The sequence below is a fragment of the Trametes versicolor genome (assembly GCF_000271585.1).
Source record: "Trametes versicolor FP-101664 SS1 unplaced genomic scaffold TRAVEscaffold_11, whole genome shotgun sequence".
Taxonomy (NCBI): Eukaryota; Fungi; Basidiomycota; class Agaricomycetes; order Polyporales; family Polyporaceae; genus Trametes; species Trametes versicolor.
The window spans coordinates 2183342-2200437 of NW_007360331.1; the positions used below are offsets into that span (position 1 = coordinate 2183342).

Consider the following 17096-nt stretch of genomic DNA (forward strand, 5'->3'; position numbering starts at 1 on the left):
CTGTTCGATAAAGTCCCTGTCAAAAGTACGGAAGCTGCTATGTATGGTCCTTTGGTACGTCTGGCCTTCTCCGAGTCATCCATGCAGCTCGATGTTCAAGTTTCATTTTTTTTTTACTATCAAGGTCGATGCTATCAACAATGCCGGTATTCTGAAGGATTTCACCGTCGTAGCTACGGAAGCCCTCCCCGACGCGTCCGACAAATCTAGACAGAAGATCGATGGCGGTATGTACCCCACAGGCTCCGCACCCACGGCAAGTAACCGAACAGACTGGTCCGCGATCGAACTTTCCATTGAGTGCAAGGCCGGCGACACGGATGACCCATTCGACGACTCGATGCCGAACGGCCACCCATTTTCAGACAAACGTAGGGCAGTCCTCGGGCAGATTCTATCCTACGGAGTTCTTGTCTTCGATCGTCAACATCGTACCCACCACTTCACCATCATCGTCTTCGGCGAGTTCGCCCGTATCATCCGATGGGATCGCGCCGGCGCGATATTTTCGGATAAGTTCAACTACAGAAAAATGCCTGGCAAGCTGGCGAGGTTCCTCTGGCGGTTTTCACGTCTTTCAGCAGTCCAACGGGGCCACGACACAACCGCTACTCGAGTGCTCCCCAAGACTCCCGACTACGCATTGATGGAGCAGTGTGCCTCAACCCCTCGCCTCACCAACGACTACGCTCGGAAACTCTTCAATGGAACTCTCGCCAAAGACTGGCCTTGGTGGCGGATCACAGTTCAGGACACCAGCGGCCTTCGCGTCTTTCTCGTAGGAAGGCCTACCTTCATCGCTTCTGGACTTGTCGGAAGGGGCACCAGAGGCTATGTGGCTCTTGACCTGGACAATCCGGATCATCCTTTCGTGTTTCTCAAGGACTGCTGGCGAGTGCTCCACGAAAGATCGGAGACGGAAGGCGCCATCCTCTCATATCTCAACGAATGTGGCGTCCAGGGCATCCCAAGTCGGTTGTGCGATGGCGACGTGGGCGAGCAAGAGACGTTCTCGCAGGATATCTGGAGGGCGAAGCATGAGGAAGAAGAAACATGTCGCATGAAACATCACAAGCACTACCGCCTTGTAGTGAAGGAGGTTGGCATCCCTTTGCGCAGGTTTGAGAACGGCAAACAACTTGTGTCTATTTTCTATGACTGTGTTCTAGGTGAGCATATTCATGCATCCCGTGCCTGTTGAACGTTGCACTGACATGATAATCAGCTCATGAGAGCGCCTACCTGAAGGCCGGGATAATTCACCGAGACATCAGTTCTGGTAATCTCCTCATGCTACCGACGAAGCTGCCGAGTGGCCGGGTCGTCTATAGGGGGCTTCTCACCGATTGGGAGTTGTCGAAGCGCGTGGAGCAAGAAGGCGAAAGCCCTCGTCACCCTGACCGAACGGTATGTCCCACAGCGATTGCATCCGGAATCGGCGGCTGACACCACCACAGGGGACCTGGCAGTTTATGTCCGTCAACGCTTTGAATCATCCTCACAAGCCTATCTCCATCCCAGATGAGCTCGAGTCGTTCTTCCACTCCATGCTCTGGTTCGCTATTCGATGGCTCCCCCACAACTCCGACAACGTCGGCACATTCATGTTTGAGTACTTCGACACTGGGTGTACCGAAAACGGCAAGGAGTACTACTGCGGCACAAGGAAACAGGTAGCGCTGGAAGGCGCAACGCTTCGCACGAGCTCGAACGCTCCGTTGCATTTCTTCTGTCGCCCTCTGCCGAAGCAAACCACTCAGGGCCTTTCTGTTCACCCACCCACGTCAGGGGATTCCTCCTCTCGCCCGGGCAAAGGGTCGCCTCCGGAAGCGGACACTTACGAATGGTCAGAAAAGGACCTTCACCCCATCGATGCGGTGTTCGCTGGATTACTCGACTGGTTCAGTGCATCCTATCGACTTGCCAGCCTCCGGGAAACGAAACAGACCGCAGTGCCAACGCAGACACCCCTCGATGATGACGACGCTGATCGCCTCGAGAAATTCCAGCTTCGTGTGGCCGAGGACTCTCAGGCGAAGAAGACAGCGCTCGAGCAATTGCCCCCGCAGGACCGCGCAGCGTTGGAGGCGCGCGCGAAGAGGCTCGAGAGCCACAGACCTATGCTGGAATTCCTGCTTGCCCAGATCCTTGCTCCCGAAAAGCCATGGCCACTGGAAGGAGACAGGCTGCACGACCAGCTCCCGGAGAACTACAACCCGAATAAGGAAGATAAGGACCCTTCGGAGAAGGCTAGTGGGGTTAAGCGCAAGGATCAACCCGAAAATGTGTTTTCGGACTCTGCATCCAAGAGGCCGCGTAGCATGCCCGCCTCCGTCGCTTAAGGCGTCCGGCGGAGCGTCCGCAAGCACTCGTCGTATGCGGTTCTCTTGCTGTTGTTCATCCCCCCGCTTCCGCGTCCTCGCCAAATTGTCCCTCTCGAATCTACCCATCACTGTCGACACCCGAGGACGTGCTTAGTTGATGACGACTGTTTTCTTTGTTTCTACCGTATCATACACGTTTGTACTCTGCTGCTACTCCCGCATCCCTCCTGTTCCCATCTCATCCTGTCGATATCTCATACTATATCTATCTCATTGAGACGTAATACATCCCCAATCAACATTCGTAGGCCTGTGCGCGACGCCTTATAAACGTTGAACATCAAGCGCGGTAAGAATGCATGCTTAGGGTCGTTCACTATACACGTTCCATGATGAAGGTTGAACCTTCGCGCGTTGATTGCTATCCTCGAATCCTCGAGCACTCGTTTCTACTCGGGCAAGGCTTGGGTCCCGACGACGCGCGGTCTGTACTGGCCGAATACCGCCGTTGCAGGCGAGTCATGGCAAGTTATGGCATAGGTAATATCATTACGCAGAACACTATAATGGGCTCTAAGATATCTATGACATGCGTCAAGGTACCAGACATACAACAAACAATCGAGAGAACTTGCCATCCGACTCGGAAGGGGATCGTAATGAGACACGACACCGGAGCCTCATGCACATCTTGGCGTTATTGCTCCGCCTTGCCGTTCGCTGCAGCGGCGTTCGCTCCGCGGGATTTCCTCTGGTCCGTGACGAGGCGCGCGAACCTGGAAACAAACCTCTCCCTCTTCGACTTCTTCTCCGTATCCTCCGCGACATCTCCCGCCCCTTCCGCGTCCACTTTCTTACCGTCGCTCTTGCTCGCTTCCACCGGTGGTGTCCCCACATGGCCATTGCCGTGCGCATGTCCGTGCTTATGTTTATGCTTGTGCGCATCCCGCTCGGGCGTGACGGTGAGGAAGTTGACGATGAGCGACCACAGATTGTTCCCGCTCACGGCCTGGTCGTCCATCAACACGGCCTGGTCGGCGATCTTCGCGAGCCGCCGCGCCTCCTCCGTATCCCGCCGCGCAACGATGCTGCTCGGCGGCGGGTGTTCGTCCGCATCCAGCGCCCAAGCCCACGCCCAGCTCCCCGACGCAGCCAGGCCCTCCTTCACGCCCTGCGCGGTGTCATTGCGCACCGCACGCGCGGAGCTGCCCTCGCCGTCCTCGGCCTGCCATGTGCGCGGGGGCGTGGAGCGTTCGCCGTCCGCGTTGAAGAACGTCTGCAGCTGCGCCATGTTGCGCATCGTGTCCAGCTTCGCGCGCTCGAGCGTCCGCCGGCGCGCCTTCTCCACGGCCTTCGTCGTCTTGCCAAACTTCTTGCCGAACTTGGCGGTGCCGTCGATGTATCGCCGGACTGCGAGCTCGGAGACCTCTCCGATACGCTCCGGGGGCAGCATGAAAGCGCTCAGCTCTGCCTCGGGCTCGAGGGGGCGGATGACCCCGCGCGTCGACACACGCTCGCGGATCATGGTATCCTGTAGCATCTGTAAGCACAAGTTCGACGTTGAACAGCAAGAAAGGACACTACTCACCAAGCCGTTATCGTAGACAGAAGGCTCTCCCGCGTACCGCACGCCCTCGGGGCCCTTCGACTTCTCGTGGAAACGCGGTCCACCGACGTCCGAGGAGCCGCTAGACTCCCTAACCTGACCTGTCTCAGAGGCCGAAGTCGACGCAATAGTGTGACTCCGGCGTAGGAACACACTGGCGCGCGAGACTCTCGCGCTGAACGCCCGCCGTACTGACTTTTGCTCCGCAACGGGTGGGTGCGATGGCCTCTGGGCACCGTTCACCGACAGTCTGTTCTCTTGAGTGACGGGGGCTACGCATTCAGAGACACCGTTTGCATTACTGTCCCCAGTCTCCGGCGCGGGCTCCGAGTGGGGAACATCCAAGGTCGATACCAGCTCGGGATTCGAATAATGGATTCTGACCCATTCTTCGACTTGGCCGGAGAGATCGCTCCGCGAGGTCACCGGAGACATGGTAGTGACACCGTGCTCAAGGACGGTGGGTAGATCTGCAGCCGGGGCGGGCTGCCTGCCAGTACTGACGTGTTTGATGAATGTAGCCATTGCGCGGAAGCAGAACTTGCCAGGGGTGGTGAACGCAAAAAGGACAGGCAAGGTGTGCGCGGCATCTGTGAAAGGTAAGCTACCGTACGTTTGATGTGTGCAAAAGGAGCGTACCATCGTAATTCTGCAGGTGAATCTTTGTCGGACCGTAGCGCTCTTCGATACCCTTGAGTGCAGGGTATATGTCCTTAGCCGCGGACTTGACAGGGTATTTGTCTGGATGAGCAGCTTTATGGGCTCTGTGCGATAGCTTAGCGTCCTCCTTTATCTCACAGGTGTAACGGAGGTCACTCACAGGTAGATGATCTCGTCCCGCAGAACCTCCTTGTCGCTCGCAATCACCAGCATAGGAGGCAGTCCGCCCAGATACGACACTACAGGACTTACGAGCGGATGGGTCAACAGGAAGTTTGGTGCATACATGTGAATCTGCCCGTCGATTGAGAGCGTCTCCCCTGCTAATGTCTTCAGCGAAACCCGCTGGCTGCGCACGCCGCCATCCAGCGGGAGCAGAAGGGCTACCGCGGACCCAAGATGCAATGAGCGCCTAGAATGGTTCTCCGATATTGTCACGGTGTGGTCGGGAGTCGCGGAGCGAGGTTGGTGCAGGCCCTCGGGGGAGGACGGCTGCTTCTCAGCTGCGATGATATCGCTTTGCTCCTTCACGCTCTGACCGTCCTTGGGCTTGTGTCGGATGGCATCCCGTATGCGCGAACGCAAGCCTTGACGGACCTGGGTCGTCAGCTCGTCCGGGGGCGGTGGCCAGAGCGTGCTTGGTTTGTGAAATGATAGTCCGTATTGCGGGATGATATCCTACGGAAGGTGTCAATATCGGCATGCGTTTCGTATTCGGAGCAGCTCACGGTGGCAGTGTTGAGGTGAATGCTCGGGAAAGAGTGGGTGAGGTCACACCACGGGGAGATGAGCACGGCTCCAGCAGGTGGGGGCAACCCAGAATCTCGGATGACCTGCAATAAGGCTATACACAGCCCGCCTCCAGCTGAATCCCCGCCTACAACAATGTTGGAAGGCGACACGGCTGTATGCAGGGCTCCAGGGGGCGGTCTGATCAGGTACAAGTCTACGGCTTATCAGTACAGAAGCTCCTGCCCCACATCAAGAAGAGCGTAGCTTACATGCAGCAATGAAGTCCTGAATGGCACAAGGGAAAGGATACTGCGGAGCAAGTCGGTAGTTGACGGCTATATGCGCATTGAGATCGCCGAACTACCTCCGGATTTGGACTATATGCTCACCGAAAACACGCCCGTTGATCTTTCGTGCGAGCCGTTGTATGCAGTACCTGACCCGGCATTAAAATTCAGGCCCACTTCCATAAGACCGCACGGGCGCACCTCTCCTGATCGAAGCTGCCGAAGTAATAACCGCCTACGGATAAAAGGTAAGCTGACGCTGTGCTCAGTTGGGATCCCCCACACGCACCTCCATGCGCATACAAGATACATCGCATTTCGTCCATCTCCGGTTCGTAAGTTGCGGGCGTTTCTTGGCTAGGCTGATCCAGGGACGGACCGCCATCAGTGGACGACTCTCGTGCTTTCTGCCGCCGTTTGGCTTCTTGCCAATCCTTCTTGGCCACGATCCATTCACCATCTACGCTGTAGGAGTGTTGTATTTCAGTGAAAATCAACGACGCAGAAGTATAACAGGACACACCCCTTCACGCCGCGGACTTGCCACCACTTCGTACCACCAACAACGCGTTTGGTGAACTCTTCACCGCCCAGGGCCTTGATCAAATACTTCGCGGCTTCGTCGCAGCATGACATAGGAACAAGCAGTCGGACTGCATGCACCCACGGAGGACTCGGAGTCCGCGTATTCGAGAACGCCTGCAACTCCTCCACTGTATGTCTTCGTACGTCTATTAGGGCACACAATTTCGCTAATATCACACTCACTTTGTCGCAGCCTCCATAAACGACTTAAGGCGGTGTCAGATCGTAAACCGGGGCTTCAGCCGACCCGGACGCACCTTGATAATGTTGAACGCCTCATCGTAGAGCAGCTCCTCCTGCAGGAGCTTCGGCATGTCCTTCTCCTCGTTGTCTTTCGAGACGCGTTCGAAGTAATGCTTGATGAGCACGTCGAGGATGATAGGGCCGAGCTTGAAGCCCGCCTGGCGCGTGAGCGAGTTGACCATGGTGTCGCAAGACCCCTAAAAGAGTCGAAACGCGCAGAGATGGTGGTGGTAGTTCCAAGAGATGGCCGTCGTATCACGCGCGGTGGGCACTGGAGTGGACGTCTAGCTCAATGTCGTCAGCGACATTGACCCCGCATTGCCGCTGGAGCCGAACGCCTTCAGAAGCCGCGCGTCTTCGAAGACCAGATATGCGTCGGCGTCGGCATCAAGTCCAAACGTTGAGCTCGACGAGTTCGGAGTCGGGAATCAAGTGGTCGTGCGTAGGCTTGGCGCGCTAGCCGCCCAAATTGCGGTCGCCGTTGTGCCTCGTCGACGTCGTGCACCGCGACACGCTGCAATGTTTGCTCACGACCACTACGGTCTCCCTCGGTGCTCGCGCTGTCTTCGAAAGTATGCATGAAGTCATATTAGGCAGCTAAATCAAGAGACGGCATGGCCCAATGACCTGCTGACACCAAGAACGTGCGGCAGAACTAGAAGCTTAAGCGGGGATCTCGCGGTCGCTAGCGTTGGCGAGTTCTCTCCCATCGTGCTCGACGACGCCCCCGCTCTTCAGGACTACGAGCATCCCTGCGATGGCGAACATCCTGTTTTGCCTCCGCCGCCGCGACAGTGACTCGCAGGATGGGACCAAACGGCGCCGACACCCACGCCCGCTCGCGCGCCATCTAGGCATCTCGCTCGCAACGTGCGCCGTTCTCCTCGCCTCGTTCGTCCTCTTCCTTCTCGTTGGCCTCTCGCTCCCCATCATCAAGAGCATATACCTCTTCACGATCACCTTCGCGCAGAACCCGGACCAACCCGTCACCTCAGTCGCGAACCAGCTTCGCCTTGGCGTTTGGGGCCTTTGCGCGATGAGCCCGCTCGACCCGCCCGGCGGCGGCGAGTGCTTCGGACCCATGATCGGATATACGATCCCCCCGGAGGTGGTCGCGCTCATCGGCGAGCCCGATATCACTCAGGACGTCAGCAAAGGTGTCACCGCGCTCCTCGTCCTCCACCTTGTCGCCGCAGGGCTCGCGTTCATCGGCATGTTCACCTCCCTCTTCCTCGAGTCCCATGCCCTGTGCATCGTATCGCTCGTCACCACCATCTTCACGCTCATCGTCGGCCTCGTCGTTTTCGGGGTCGACCTCGCGCTCATCCTCATCGGAAAGTCGCGCATCGGACCCTTGACGGACTTCAACTATGTCGCGAACTGGGGACCGGCGTTGTGGATGGTGCTCGCGGGCGTCGTCCTGAGCTTCGTTGGGATGATCCTCATGAGCGTTGTGGTATGCGAGTGTTGCGGGGTAGGGAGGAGGCACCATCGACACCACCATCATCACGGCCAGGAGAAGTGTTGAGTTCTGTCTGCATGTACCTGATTGCACCTTGGAGAACCCCAAAGCGAGTCTTGAGACAGCATATAGTCATGTTCGATTGCTAACTGAGATCTATAGGTGTCGAATATCGTTATCCTTTACGACCATTTACGACCCCATACGATGTTTGTATTTGTAGCCGTTCTTATACCCACGCGTCACTGCGTACCTCGCCAACCCACAAAGCAGCCCCTGCATGAATCCTCGGAGTCTCCTGAGTACACTGTGATTTACCCTTGAATCCGATGGCGAAATCCTTGCACCTGCGTCTGCTGACTGTTATGCTTCGTCATCAAGCCTCGACCGTGGAAACCCGTTCCACAGGCGCATGTGCAGGTTCCTTCACTCAGCAAACACATATATAGCAAGGATCCCCCAAATCTTCTGTGCGCGTCAGGTCATCTTCATAGTGTCACTCAAGCACAAGCACCATGAGCAACGACGGAAACTATATCCATTCCCATGCAACCGGGTTGGCGGCGAAGACCGTGGAGCAGCACCAAGCTCCGCAGGATCTTGTCTTATACGCGGGATGGGTGAGTGGGTACCCGTCAAATAGCACTCTAGCGCCACCAACCCCGTGTCCTGCAGTTCTGCCCATACGTGCAGCGCTCTTGGATATCCCTTGAGGAGAAGGGGATCCCGTACCAGTACAAGGAAGTCAACCCGTACAAGAAGGAGCAACACTTCCTTGGTGTGTCTGGACCCCAGACCGCTCACCGCGGACACCACTAACCCATGTGTGCCAGACATCAACCCCAAGGGCCTCGTCCCCGCCATCGAGTACAAGGGCAAGGCCATGTACGAGTCGCTCATCCTCTGCGAGTTCTTCGAGGACGCCTTCCCGGAACACACCCCGCACCTCCTCACCACCGACCCCTTCGACCGCGCGTACGTGCGCCTCTGGGTCGACCACGTCTCGAAGCAGATCGTGCCGACGTTCATGCGGCTCGTCCTGGCGCAGGAGCCGGAGAAGCAACAGGAGCACCTCGCGGACTTCTACAAGGGCCTGCGCACGCTGACCGACAAGGTCAGGGGCCCGTACTTCCTCGGGGCGCAGTTCAGCCTGGTCGACATCGCGCTCGCGCCGTGGGTGCTGCGCGACTACATCCTCGCGGAGAACCGCGGGTACGAGAGGGAGGCGGCGGGGAGTGCGTGGGTTGCGTACGCGAAGGCGCTCGAGACGCGCGAGAGCGTGCTCCGGACCCAGAGTGTAAGTCCGCTCAGCAAGGGCACGAACCACGATACTCATGGAGAATCTAGGACAAAGAGCATTACGCGCAGATATACGCGCGATACCTCCGTAACGAGGCACAGAGCGAGGCAGCGAAGGCGATCAGGGCTGGCAAACCGTTCTGAATGCTGACCGGGACGCTTTCCCGATTTACAGTATGCTCTGTACGAAGTGTAGCAATATGTGTCAGCAGGAAGACCCTTACCAGAACATCGCGATGTCCATGGACCCGCCCGTTTTGGAAGACGAACCGAGGAAGTATTTGATGTTCTCAGTGTCTACTATGATCAAGCGCGTGCGTGCGGCCTGCCTGATCCTATGTCTTTTCAGCTCGACGATATACACGCTGGGCCAGCGAGATCGGCGTATTTAGAAAGGTTTAGGAGACAGGGCGACCATCGTTCCTACCCTTTCCAATTAGGGCGATCTGTAACCAAGTCTTGGCCTATTGTCGTAACGGCTCGGCTGCCCAACTTGAAGGACAATGCAATCTCCTGGCCGCAACATTCGCATTCCGCCGACTGTGGCCCTTTCATGGGTAACTTTTTCATAAACCTTCAAAATTACCCTCTCGTGTATCTCCTCGTCACTCGCCTGTTCTCTCCCACCCAATATCCCTCCATTCGTCGGTATCCAGCCATGGCATCCGGCGCCCTACTTCAACTCGACGTAGAAAGATTCTTAGAAGCACATTTTCCAGCACCTGTGGCAGCTTCCGCCGCCCTCGTACAACCACATTCGCCGGGAAACCATGCCCAGCAGGAGAATACGAACGCTACAAGAATATTGTGAGTCCGCTTCCGTTGATAGAATATAGCTGACTCGAGACGCCACAGACGGACATCTTGAACGATTCACATCACTGCCCAGGCTACCGATTCATTCCAAGCCACCGAGCTGCGATTAGGGCCCATGCACCGTCATATGGCGGATATCCCCATTATCTGCGAACCCGCCGGCGACATAGTACACGATCTGTTCTACGACATCTGCGATCGATCCGAACCACACCCAGAAGCCGTCCCGGAAGAGAGAGATCGTTTGTGGAAAAGGTTTGTCGAGCGCCTTATGCCGGTGTTTGGAAGCGGTCAACACCGGATACTCTGTATCGACCGTGCCGGGGTATACGTAGTGTTCACCGCGTACATCGACTGTGCCAAAGACGCGCACTATTCCATGGAGTTCCTGCACATCTTCTCGCGTCTCTCCCCCGTGAACCGAGGAATCGACACCACTGCAAAACGGATTCCGCACAACTCCGCGCTAAGCAAGTTGATGCGAAGACGAGCGGCGCTCGACAAGGACCCTGGTAACCTTGAAGACTACGCATGGGCGTCGTTCGAGAAGTCGCTCAAGGAGGACTGGCCCTGGTTCAAGCTGCCGGTGGGCGAGGGACACTCAAGGCGGGAGTTCCTCGTCGGCGCCCCGCACTCTGACCAAAAAGGCACTGTCTTCGACGCGCCGGGTACTCGTGGACACTGGCACTAGAAGTCGTAAATCCTACTTTCGACGTCTCGAAAGGGAGGCGTGCTGACTGTAAGTGTCTCCGTCCGTATACCGCTCTCCTACCCAAGCTCCGACACTGCTCCTCCAGTAGTAGCCATCCTGCCCACGCGCATCGATAGCTGGTCAACGTCAATTCTCTTCTTCTGGACCTTTGCAGCGGTTTTATATTTATCTCTTGGTCTGCTTCATTGGAAGTACTCGGTTCTGTATTTGTACCCGCAATCAACATCATACGTTAGTCAGTATCCGTCCTCGACGAAGCAGGCGTGTTGTGTCACCGCGAAGGGCACCTGGAAGTCGATACATTCCCCAGAATGGCGTGTACGATATCTATCTAGAAGCAATTACTTGTGTATACTGTCCTCCAGTCGAATATCACTCACAAGCGCAAGGGAGAATTGGCAGACTCGGTGAGGCTCCCATAAACGACCGTGAACAGTGCAAAACACGGCACCTCGCACAATTTTCCCTTTCAATATTCTTAGCGAATGTCCGGGCCTCTGCAGGCGATTGTAATGTGGACCTGACACCATGCGGAACCTAGGGAGAGCTCCGGGCCACACCAGAGACCTTCGGAGTGTGGCCAGATGGCTAAATTCCGGCCCGACCTTGCCGCACTGCGGGATATAGAGGTTAGCGCCACTCGCAAACCCATCCCATCCTCCTTCCACCACCCCCACCTCCAAACTCACCAGATATCCTCCTAAACATCCTTCAACCACATCCCACACGATGAATCGCGAGGAGTTGTCCAACCTGACGCGCGCCGAATTGCAGAAACTTGCCAGGGTACGTCCGTTGTGGCTCTTTGTTCCCCCTCGCGCCTGTGGCTGAAGTTCGCGTCTTCCCTCTGCGCCCAGCGTGACAACCTAAACGCGAAGGGAACAAAGGAAAAGATGATCGACGCACTGATTGAGAAGCACGACCCGTTCCCCGTCCCACCGTACGTCCGCGAGCCCTTCACGGTGTGACCAGTGTGGCTAACAGCGGCACGCTGCAGCTTGGAGGCGAGTCCGCCCGAAACTGGGCAGCAAGCCCCTCCCAGCGCGAGAAGGGTGCACGGCCGACAAGGACGCCTGCATCTAGCGAGCGAGCCGATCGCCGTACGCCGGAGCGCACGCAGGGCGGCGAACGACCCGACCCAAGCGGCAAGCACGCGCACGACGCGCTCCGCAGGTTCGTCAACGCAGGACACCGCCAGCAACTCCGAGGGCAATACCGCAGAAGAGCGGGAGTATTTCCTGCTCTTCGAGTCCGTGCCCGAAGACTTTGTGGCCTGCGCCGAGCTCAGCGGCTGGTTCGACATGAGCGCGTTTGGCGCCTGGGCCGTACCCACTGCCATAGAGTGCGAGTTCAGAGAACTCAACGAGCTGAAAACGAACGGTGAGCATCCTGTCTGCGCTACAAGTTCTCAATGCTAAGCATCGCCGCTAGTAGAATGTGAGATCGTCGACGATCCTCTGTGGTCGCAGTACATGGACCGGTGGTTTGACACGAGCCTACCCAGTTCGAGCGCCGGTATGTCGCCCCTGCAGCTCGTCTTGGATATTTTGTTGATATCAGCGGTTGCAGGGAGCCCCGAGCCATACTCACCGTCGATTCGCGGCCGGGATTATCAAGTCGGTGCGAACATCATTGTCGACCTGCTGAAAGTACATCAGTCGCTAATGCGTGTGTGGTACAGGACCCCAACCGTCTTTGGCACAATTCGGGGGCCTTTCGGAGGAGCTCAAGGCAGAGGTAAGTCCCTTTGCGCAGCGACCCGAAGGACGGCTCGCTCATGAGGGTACCAGGTCCGTCGGTCAATGAGACACTAGTCTGCTGACCACCCGCGCAAGCGCTACCCCTCACCGCGGGGGGAGGGGGTGCGACGCTCCACGACGGGCATGCGCAACTTCAAGGCAGCAAACTCCGCACAGAAAGAATCAATGAAGACGCACCACCGTCTGATCCTCCACCCTGGCCGCCCACGGGAACCGGCCGTCTACTATGTAGGATACCAAGACTCACCAGCAGTTATCTCTACGCCTGTGCAAAACCTCTCAGCATATCCAGCTACGGGCAAGTCCCTTCGATAGCGGACCGATAGGCTGCCTTCGCGGAGGTCGTCCGTCTTGCAGGCGAGACGTACACGCGAGGGAGAGGACCCGAGCACTCAACGTCGTCGACGCCGCCGTGCTGCGTCGCCCACATCCTCCATGACGTCTCTCCCCTGGGTGACCTTTCCCTTGCGACACCCTTCACAACATGCCACAACGTGCTGGAGAAGCAGGAGGTCGCGAAGACGAAGACAGATGCATGGGTGGCGGATGAACCTTGGAGACGATGGAGGGAGTAGAATGTACGATGTTGTGGGTGCAAGCGTCGCCGAAGGATGCGGACTAGAGAATCTTCCCAGTACACATGGTTGCTTGTTGTATATCTGTTACAAGAAAAAACGATGAATCCGAACAAACTGAGCGCGACGTGTCACCGTGTTCCCGTGTGCACACCAAACTGAACTGGAAGTTCTGTCGTGATGACCTCAAGTGTGTTTTTCGACGCATTCTCAAGCTTTTCGAATGCTCTTGACATCGGTTGCAACGGAGGAGCGAAGTTTGGGGTTGAGCGACATGGCGGTAAGTAGTCGAGAGACAACCACGAGGAGGGTGCAGTAAGCGCCCAGAAACGAGGACTTCATTATATTCGTTTCTCCGACTCCCCTGCGCCGCCACCATCGTCCAGCCTCTACACATCCATTTACACGCCCAGTGAAATTGCTAGCAACCTTCGTGATGCCTATAGCGTGCTTTGAGAAGCATTTCCGATCGTTAGTGAAAGGACTTTGACCTCTTTGGCACCGTCGCCAGATCTTGCGAAAAACGGTTCGGTGATTACTTGCACAGGCCGCCTCGGGTTGCATGCAGAGACTCAAGTTCTCACAAGGTTATTGTCGAATACAATACACGGACGAATACAGAAGATAGAGCCCCAAAAGACTAGAAGAGTCTAAGTAGAAACCGTCTTGGGCTTATTGGTATGATACAACCATTTCTTCGCGCATCTACAAAGGGGAATCATAAGAGTTTGGTCAACACGAAAGCGCCTTTTACGCGAAAGAGAGACACTCACTAGCAGGTATAATACATGCTCACGCAACCCGCCTCCGCTTCGCTGCCGGAAGCTCAACATCTGGTCGCTCACGCCACACATCGTCTGGCAGCACCCTGCGGACCTCGGTGCGTGTAATGCGCTTGGACCAGTACTCCGGCCAACGGTCGTCGCACTTGTCTTCGGCCGGCCACCGGGAGTCCTGCAGCGCCGCGTCGAGCAAGTTAATCACCTGCTGCCCAGTGAAAGTCTTGTGGCCGTTGTCGGGGCACTCGACTCGGTACTCCCATCTCTTGGGCATCGCGTCGTCTCGAGCCCGAATCCACGACAGCATCTGCTGGATGACGCCGTTGATCGGATGGGTGTAACAAAACGCGCCTGCTGCTTGGAGGACAAATACTGAACGTGCGATGATGATTGTAGGTGGAAGTACAAATGAAACGAGTGCAATAAAGTAGAGCAAGAGATAAACATAAAACAGATGCAAAGGTCCGGAAGGAGATAACTAGCATTGACCAGCTATCGACGCGCACAGGCAGGAAAGCTATTGGAGAAGTGTAAGAGCTTGAGGAGGAAAGTGGTATACGGACGGAGACACTTACAGTCGGGTATAGAATACGTTCACGCGCGTCGCCTCCTTTTGGCTGCCGGAAGCTCCACTTCAGGTCGTTCGTGCGCTTTAGGGCGCGGGATAGGGACATCGTCCGGGAGCACCATGCGGGTGTCAGTCCGTTCGATCTTGACACTTTTGAATTCCTTCAGACAGCGATCCTCACGCTTGTCCCCGACCGGCCACTGGGGGTCCTGCAGCGCCGCGTCGAGCAGGTCAATTATCCGCTGCGCGGTGAACGTCTTGCTGTCCGATCCCTTAGGCGTCCAATACCGCCTGTACTGCGACATCTTCGGCAAAACCTCGTATCGTACGCGCAGCCACTCGAAAAGCTGACGGAGGACGTCGTTGAGCGGGTGGGTGTACAGCGGACGGCGCATCGAGCGTTCGCCTGTGTCGCTAGGGAGCGCGAAGCGGAGTTCCATTGCAGGCCCTTTTCTGGACTGGGAGATGGGGATCTTGCCTGCCTGGACGCAGCGGGCACGGAAGGACCCGCGTTTGAGCTCGAGAAAGCCGTCTTCGTGAAAGTAGCGCTGGAGGAACGCGCTGATGTTCTGGAGGTTGCTGCTGAGGTACCTCAAGCACAAGTAAAGGAGGACGTGGAGGAAGCCCTCCAGGTCGTCCTCGGCCTCTCGCTCTGGCGCGCCGCGGGTCGCCTCCAGAACGCGGACCGCCGCAAACACCTGCGTACCCTGAGAACGTTTCGAAAGAAGTTGTGAGACACGTTCCTTGGACACAATGAGGACTCGCGGGACTCACACAACACAGCACTGGGTCTCCGTCGTAATGGCATGCCTCGGTGAAATCTGTGGCAATCTCCCAATCCGTGAGCATTCCTTCCCATTTGTTGAGGCTTGGATTCCAGACGAGGAGGATGTTCCCATCACTTATGTCGCGATGCAAGATCGGAATCTCCATTGCTCGACTATGGGCTATGTGCTCTGTCAGCGATGCCACTCAACAAGGCGGAAGGACGGGATACACACCGATTATACAGCATTTCAACGCATCAAGGAGCTCCTTGCTGTGGTTGAACGTGTCAAGCGGCTTCCCGACCTCGCTGACTGCGATGCGATAGTGCACGCGACTGGCGAATGTCTCGTGATCTGTTAGCTGATCGGAGAGCGTAACCTGGCCATCGACGACGCCGTGGCACACGAGAGTAGGGACGTGGGGAACGCCTGCGGCATTCAGCCGTGCAACGGTCACACCCTCCGGGAGATACCCGACGCGGCTCAGTCGCCACATATCCTTTAGGAAAACGAGGGGTTGGTCCGGGTCGTTCGTGTCCAGCGCAATATACCCTCTCGAACAGGTGTTTGGGAGAGCGCCGGAGCGCTCGTATAGGGGGCGTCCGACAAGAAATTCGCGACGGGAGGCGCCCTCGCCGACGGACAGCTTGAACCATGGCCAGTCCTCCTGGAGCGACTGTGCGAAGAGATGGCGTGGGTGGTCGGTGGGGCTGTTGGGGTGCTTGTTGAGCTCGGCGCGTCGTTGCATCGTTTTGCCTAGGAGAGAGTCGTGCGGGACGTGTTCCGCCGTAAGGTCGATTCCCCGGTCAGCGGGCGACGCCTGAGAGAAATGACGAAGGAAATTTATGAGGTGTGTGGCATCCAAGGTGCAGTCGATGGATGTCGAGAATGTGGTGCCGGCACGGTCGACTCTGACGATGCGAGCGTAGCAACCGAAAAACACGATCACATAACAGAATGTTCGATGCTGAAAGCGAAACAGGCTCTGCGCCTGCGCAAGCACTTGTCCCAATACACGGGTAGCATCGGAGTCCAAGTCGGTTCGATGATGGAGACTGTTGAAGGGATCGTGATTTATCTCGTCGGAGGGGTAGCAGATGATTGGGATATCCATGGGGTACCGGTGAACAGGATCCAATCGACGCTCGGTGGGCCGCGAGGTGACAAACTTTTTTGGTGGTCCCATCTTGTTAGGCCACGCCGCAGCCCATACGCAGTCCTTCGAGCCGTCTGCACCCTTCTCGTATATTGTGACGAATCGGAAGCCGTGGCAATGTCCGGAACGATTTAGCATGTCGGTCTGTGGGCTCTCTGAGAATGAGTACGCGTGCATGATGCGGCTATCCACTTACGATGTCCTTGTATCGAGCATATTCCGTTGAGGGGCGACGCTCCCCGCACAGCTTGGTGTTTCTTAACGGACGAAACTCCGTCGCCGGCTGGGGAAAACATTCCTGCAGGAAATCGGCCGCTTCGAGCTGATAGTGGGCGCTGGGCATGTCGTCTTTCCTTCACGGTTGAAGATGGGAAAGGGGTAAGAGGAGGAAGCAGGGCTGAACGTCGATAGAGGGGAGACGAAGGTGGTTCAAGCCACGAATTGCGCAAGGTCAACCAGGATCTACGCACTAGCCACGCGCGGAAGATCATGGCTAAGAGAGTCGTCTTTCCGATTGTCCCACCTAGGACAATAGTCACTGAAGGCAATCCGCTGCCAGTGGCGCACCCGCTTGGTCAACATGGTCGGCAAGCTTGTGCGGCGTCTGATTAAGGCGAATAGGTTCTCTATCAGTACTGTCCCGCGCGAATCAAGATCAAGATGACTCGGAGAAACGCCTACTTTGCTGGGTAAGGTACATGGAAGTAGGACCAGAGAGTCCTCGTGCACGACATTCGTTGAGCTAGGTTCTTAATCACTACGCTC

At 56.7% G+C, this 17096-nt stretch overlaps 8 protein-coding genes across 8 annotated transcripts; 5 read left to right on the forward strand and 3 right to left on the reverse strand.

Annotated features, from left to right (window-relative positions):
• Positions 1-91: 91 nt before the first annotated feature.
• On the forward strand, positions 92-1727 carry TRAVEDRAFT_131901 (uncharacterized protein; the record flags this gene model as incomplete). Its single annotated transcript, XM_008045047.1, has 3 exons — positions 92-1169; positions 1226-1407; positions 1458-1727. Coding segments are annotated over 3 exons (1530 nt in total), but the record flags the coding sequence as incomplete, so codon positions are not given.
• Positions 1728-3021: 1294 nt separating this feature from the next.
• On the reverse strand, positions 3022-6822 carry TRAVEDRAFT_66819 (alpha/beta-hydrolase; the record flags this gene model as incomplete). The annotated part of the gene is made up of 12 exons (XM_008045048.1): positions 6452-6822; positions 6378-6400; positions 6133-6330; positions 5899-6074; positions 5811-5844; positions 5712-5758; positions 5592-5657; positions 5319-5536; positions 4751-5268; positions 4570-4694; positions 3913-4520; positions 3022-3864 (listed from the first exon to the last, which is right to left on the reverse strand). Exons 1-12 carry the CDS (start codon positions 6617-6619, stop codon positions 3022-3024), a joined length of 3024 nt encoding a protein of 1007 aa, XP_008043239.1. The 5' UTR covers positions 6620-6822.
• Positions 6823-7263: 441 nt separating this feature from the next.
• Positions 7264-7926, forward strand: TRAVEDRAFT_106904 (uncharacterized protein; the record flags this gene model as incomplete). Its single annotated transcript, XM_008045049.1, has 1 exon — positions 7264-7926. A coding segment is annotated over one exon (663 nt), but the record flags the coding sequence as incomplete, so codon positions are not given.
• Positions 7927-8414: 488 nt separating this feature from the next.
• Positions 8415-9428, forward strand: TRAVEDRAFT_60698 (glutathione S-transferase C-terminal-like protein; the record flags this gene model as incomplete). The annotated part of the gene is made up of 4 exons (XM_008045050.1): positions 8415-8519; positions 8575-8677; positions 8733-9196; positions 9247-9428. 4 exons carry the CDS (start codon positions 8415-8417, stop codon positions 9340-9342), a joined length of 768 nt encoding a protein of 255 aa, XP_008043241.1. The 3' UTR covers positions 9343-9428.
• An 857-nt stretch (positions 9429-10285) lies between these two features.
• On the forward strand, positions 10286-10705 carry TRAVEDRAFT_52184 (uncharacterized protein; the record flags this gene model as incomplete). The annotated part of the gene is made up of 1 exon (XM_008044651.1): positions 10286-10705. The coding sequence occupies one exon, from the start codon at positions 10286-10288 to the stop codon at positions 10703-10705; it is 420 nt and encodes a 139-aa protein (XP_008042842.1).
• A 750-nt stretch (positions 10706-11455) lies between these two features.
• On the forward strand, positions 11456-13061 carry TRAVEDRAFT_23534 (uncharacterized protein; the record flags this gene model as incomplete). Its single annotated transcript, XM_008044403.1, has 6 exons — positions 11456-11512; positions 11584-11666; positions 11724-12106; positions 12161-12241; positions 12287-12463; positions 12844-13061. The coding sequence occupies 6 exons, from the start codon at positions 11456-11458 to the stop codon at positions 13059-13061; spliced, it is 999 nt and encodes a 332-aa protein (XP_008042594.1).
• A 650-nt stretch (positions 13062-13711) lies between these two features.
• Positions 13712-14114, reverse strand: TRAVEDRAFT_52186 (uncharacterized protein; the record flags this gene model as incomplete). The annotated part of the gene is made up of 2 exons (XM_008044652.1): positions 13712-13766; positions 13858-14114. The coding sequence occupies 2 exons, from the start codon at positions 14112-14114 to the stop codon at positions 13712-13714; spliced, it is 312 nt and encodes a 103-aa protein (XP_008042843.1).
• Positions 14115-14434: 320 nt separating this feature from the next.
• On the reverse strand, positions 14435-16469 carry TRAVEDRAFT_52187 (uncharacterized protein; the record flags this gene model as incomplete). The annotated part of the gene is made up of 3 exons (XM_008044653.1): positions 14435-15115; positions 15183-15355; positions 15410-16469. The coding sequence occupies 3 exons, from the start codon at positions 16467-16469 to the stop codon at positions 14435-14437; spliced, it is 1914 nt and encodes a 637-aa protein (XP_008042844.1).
• Between the last annotated feature and the right edge of the window lie 627 nt (positions 16470-17096).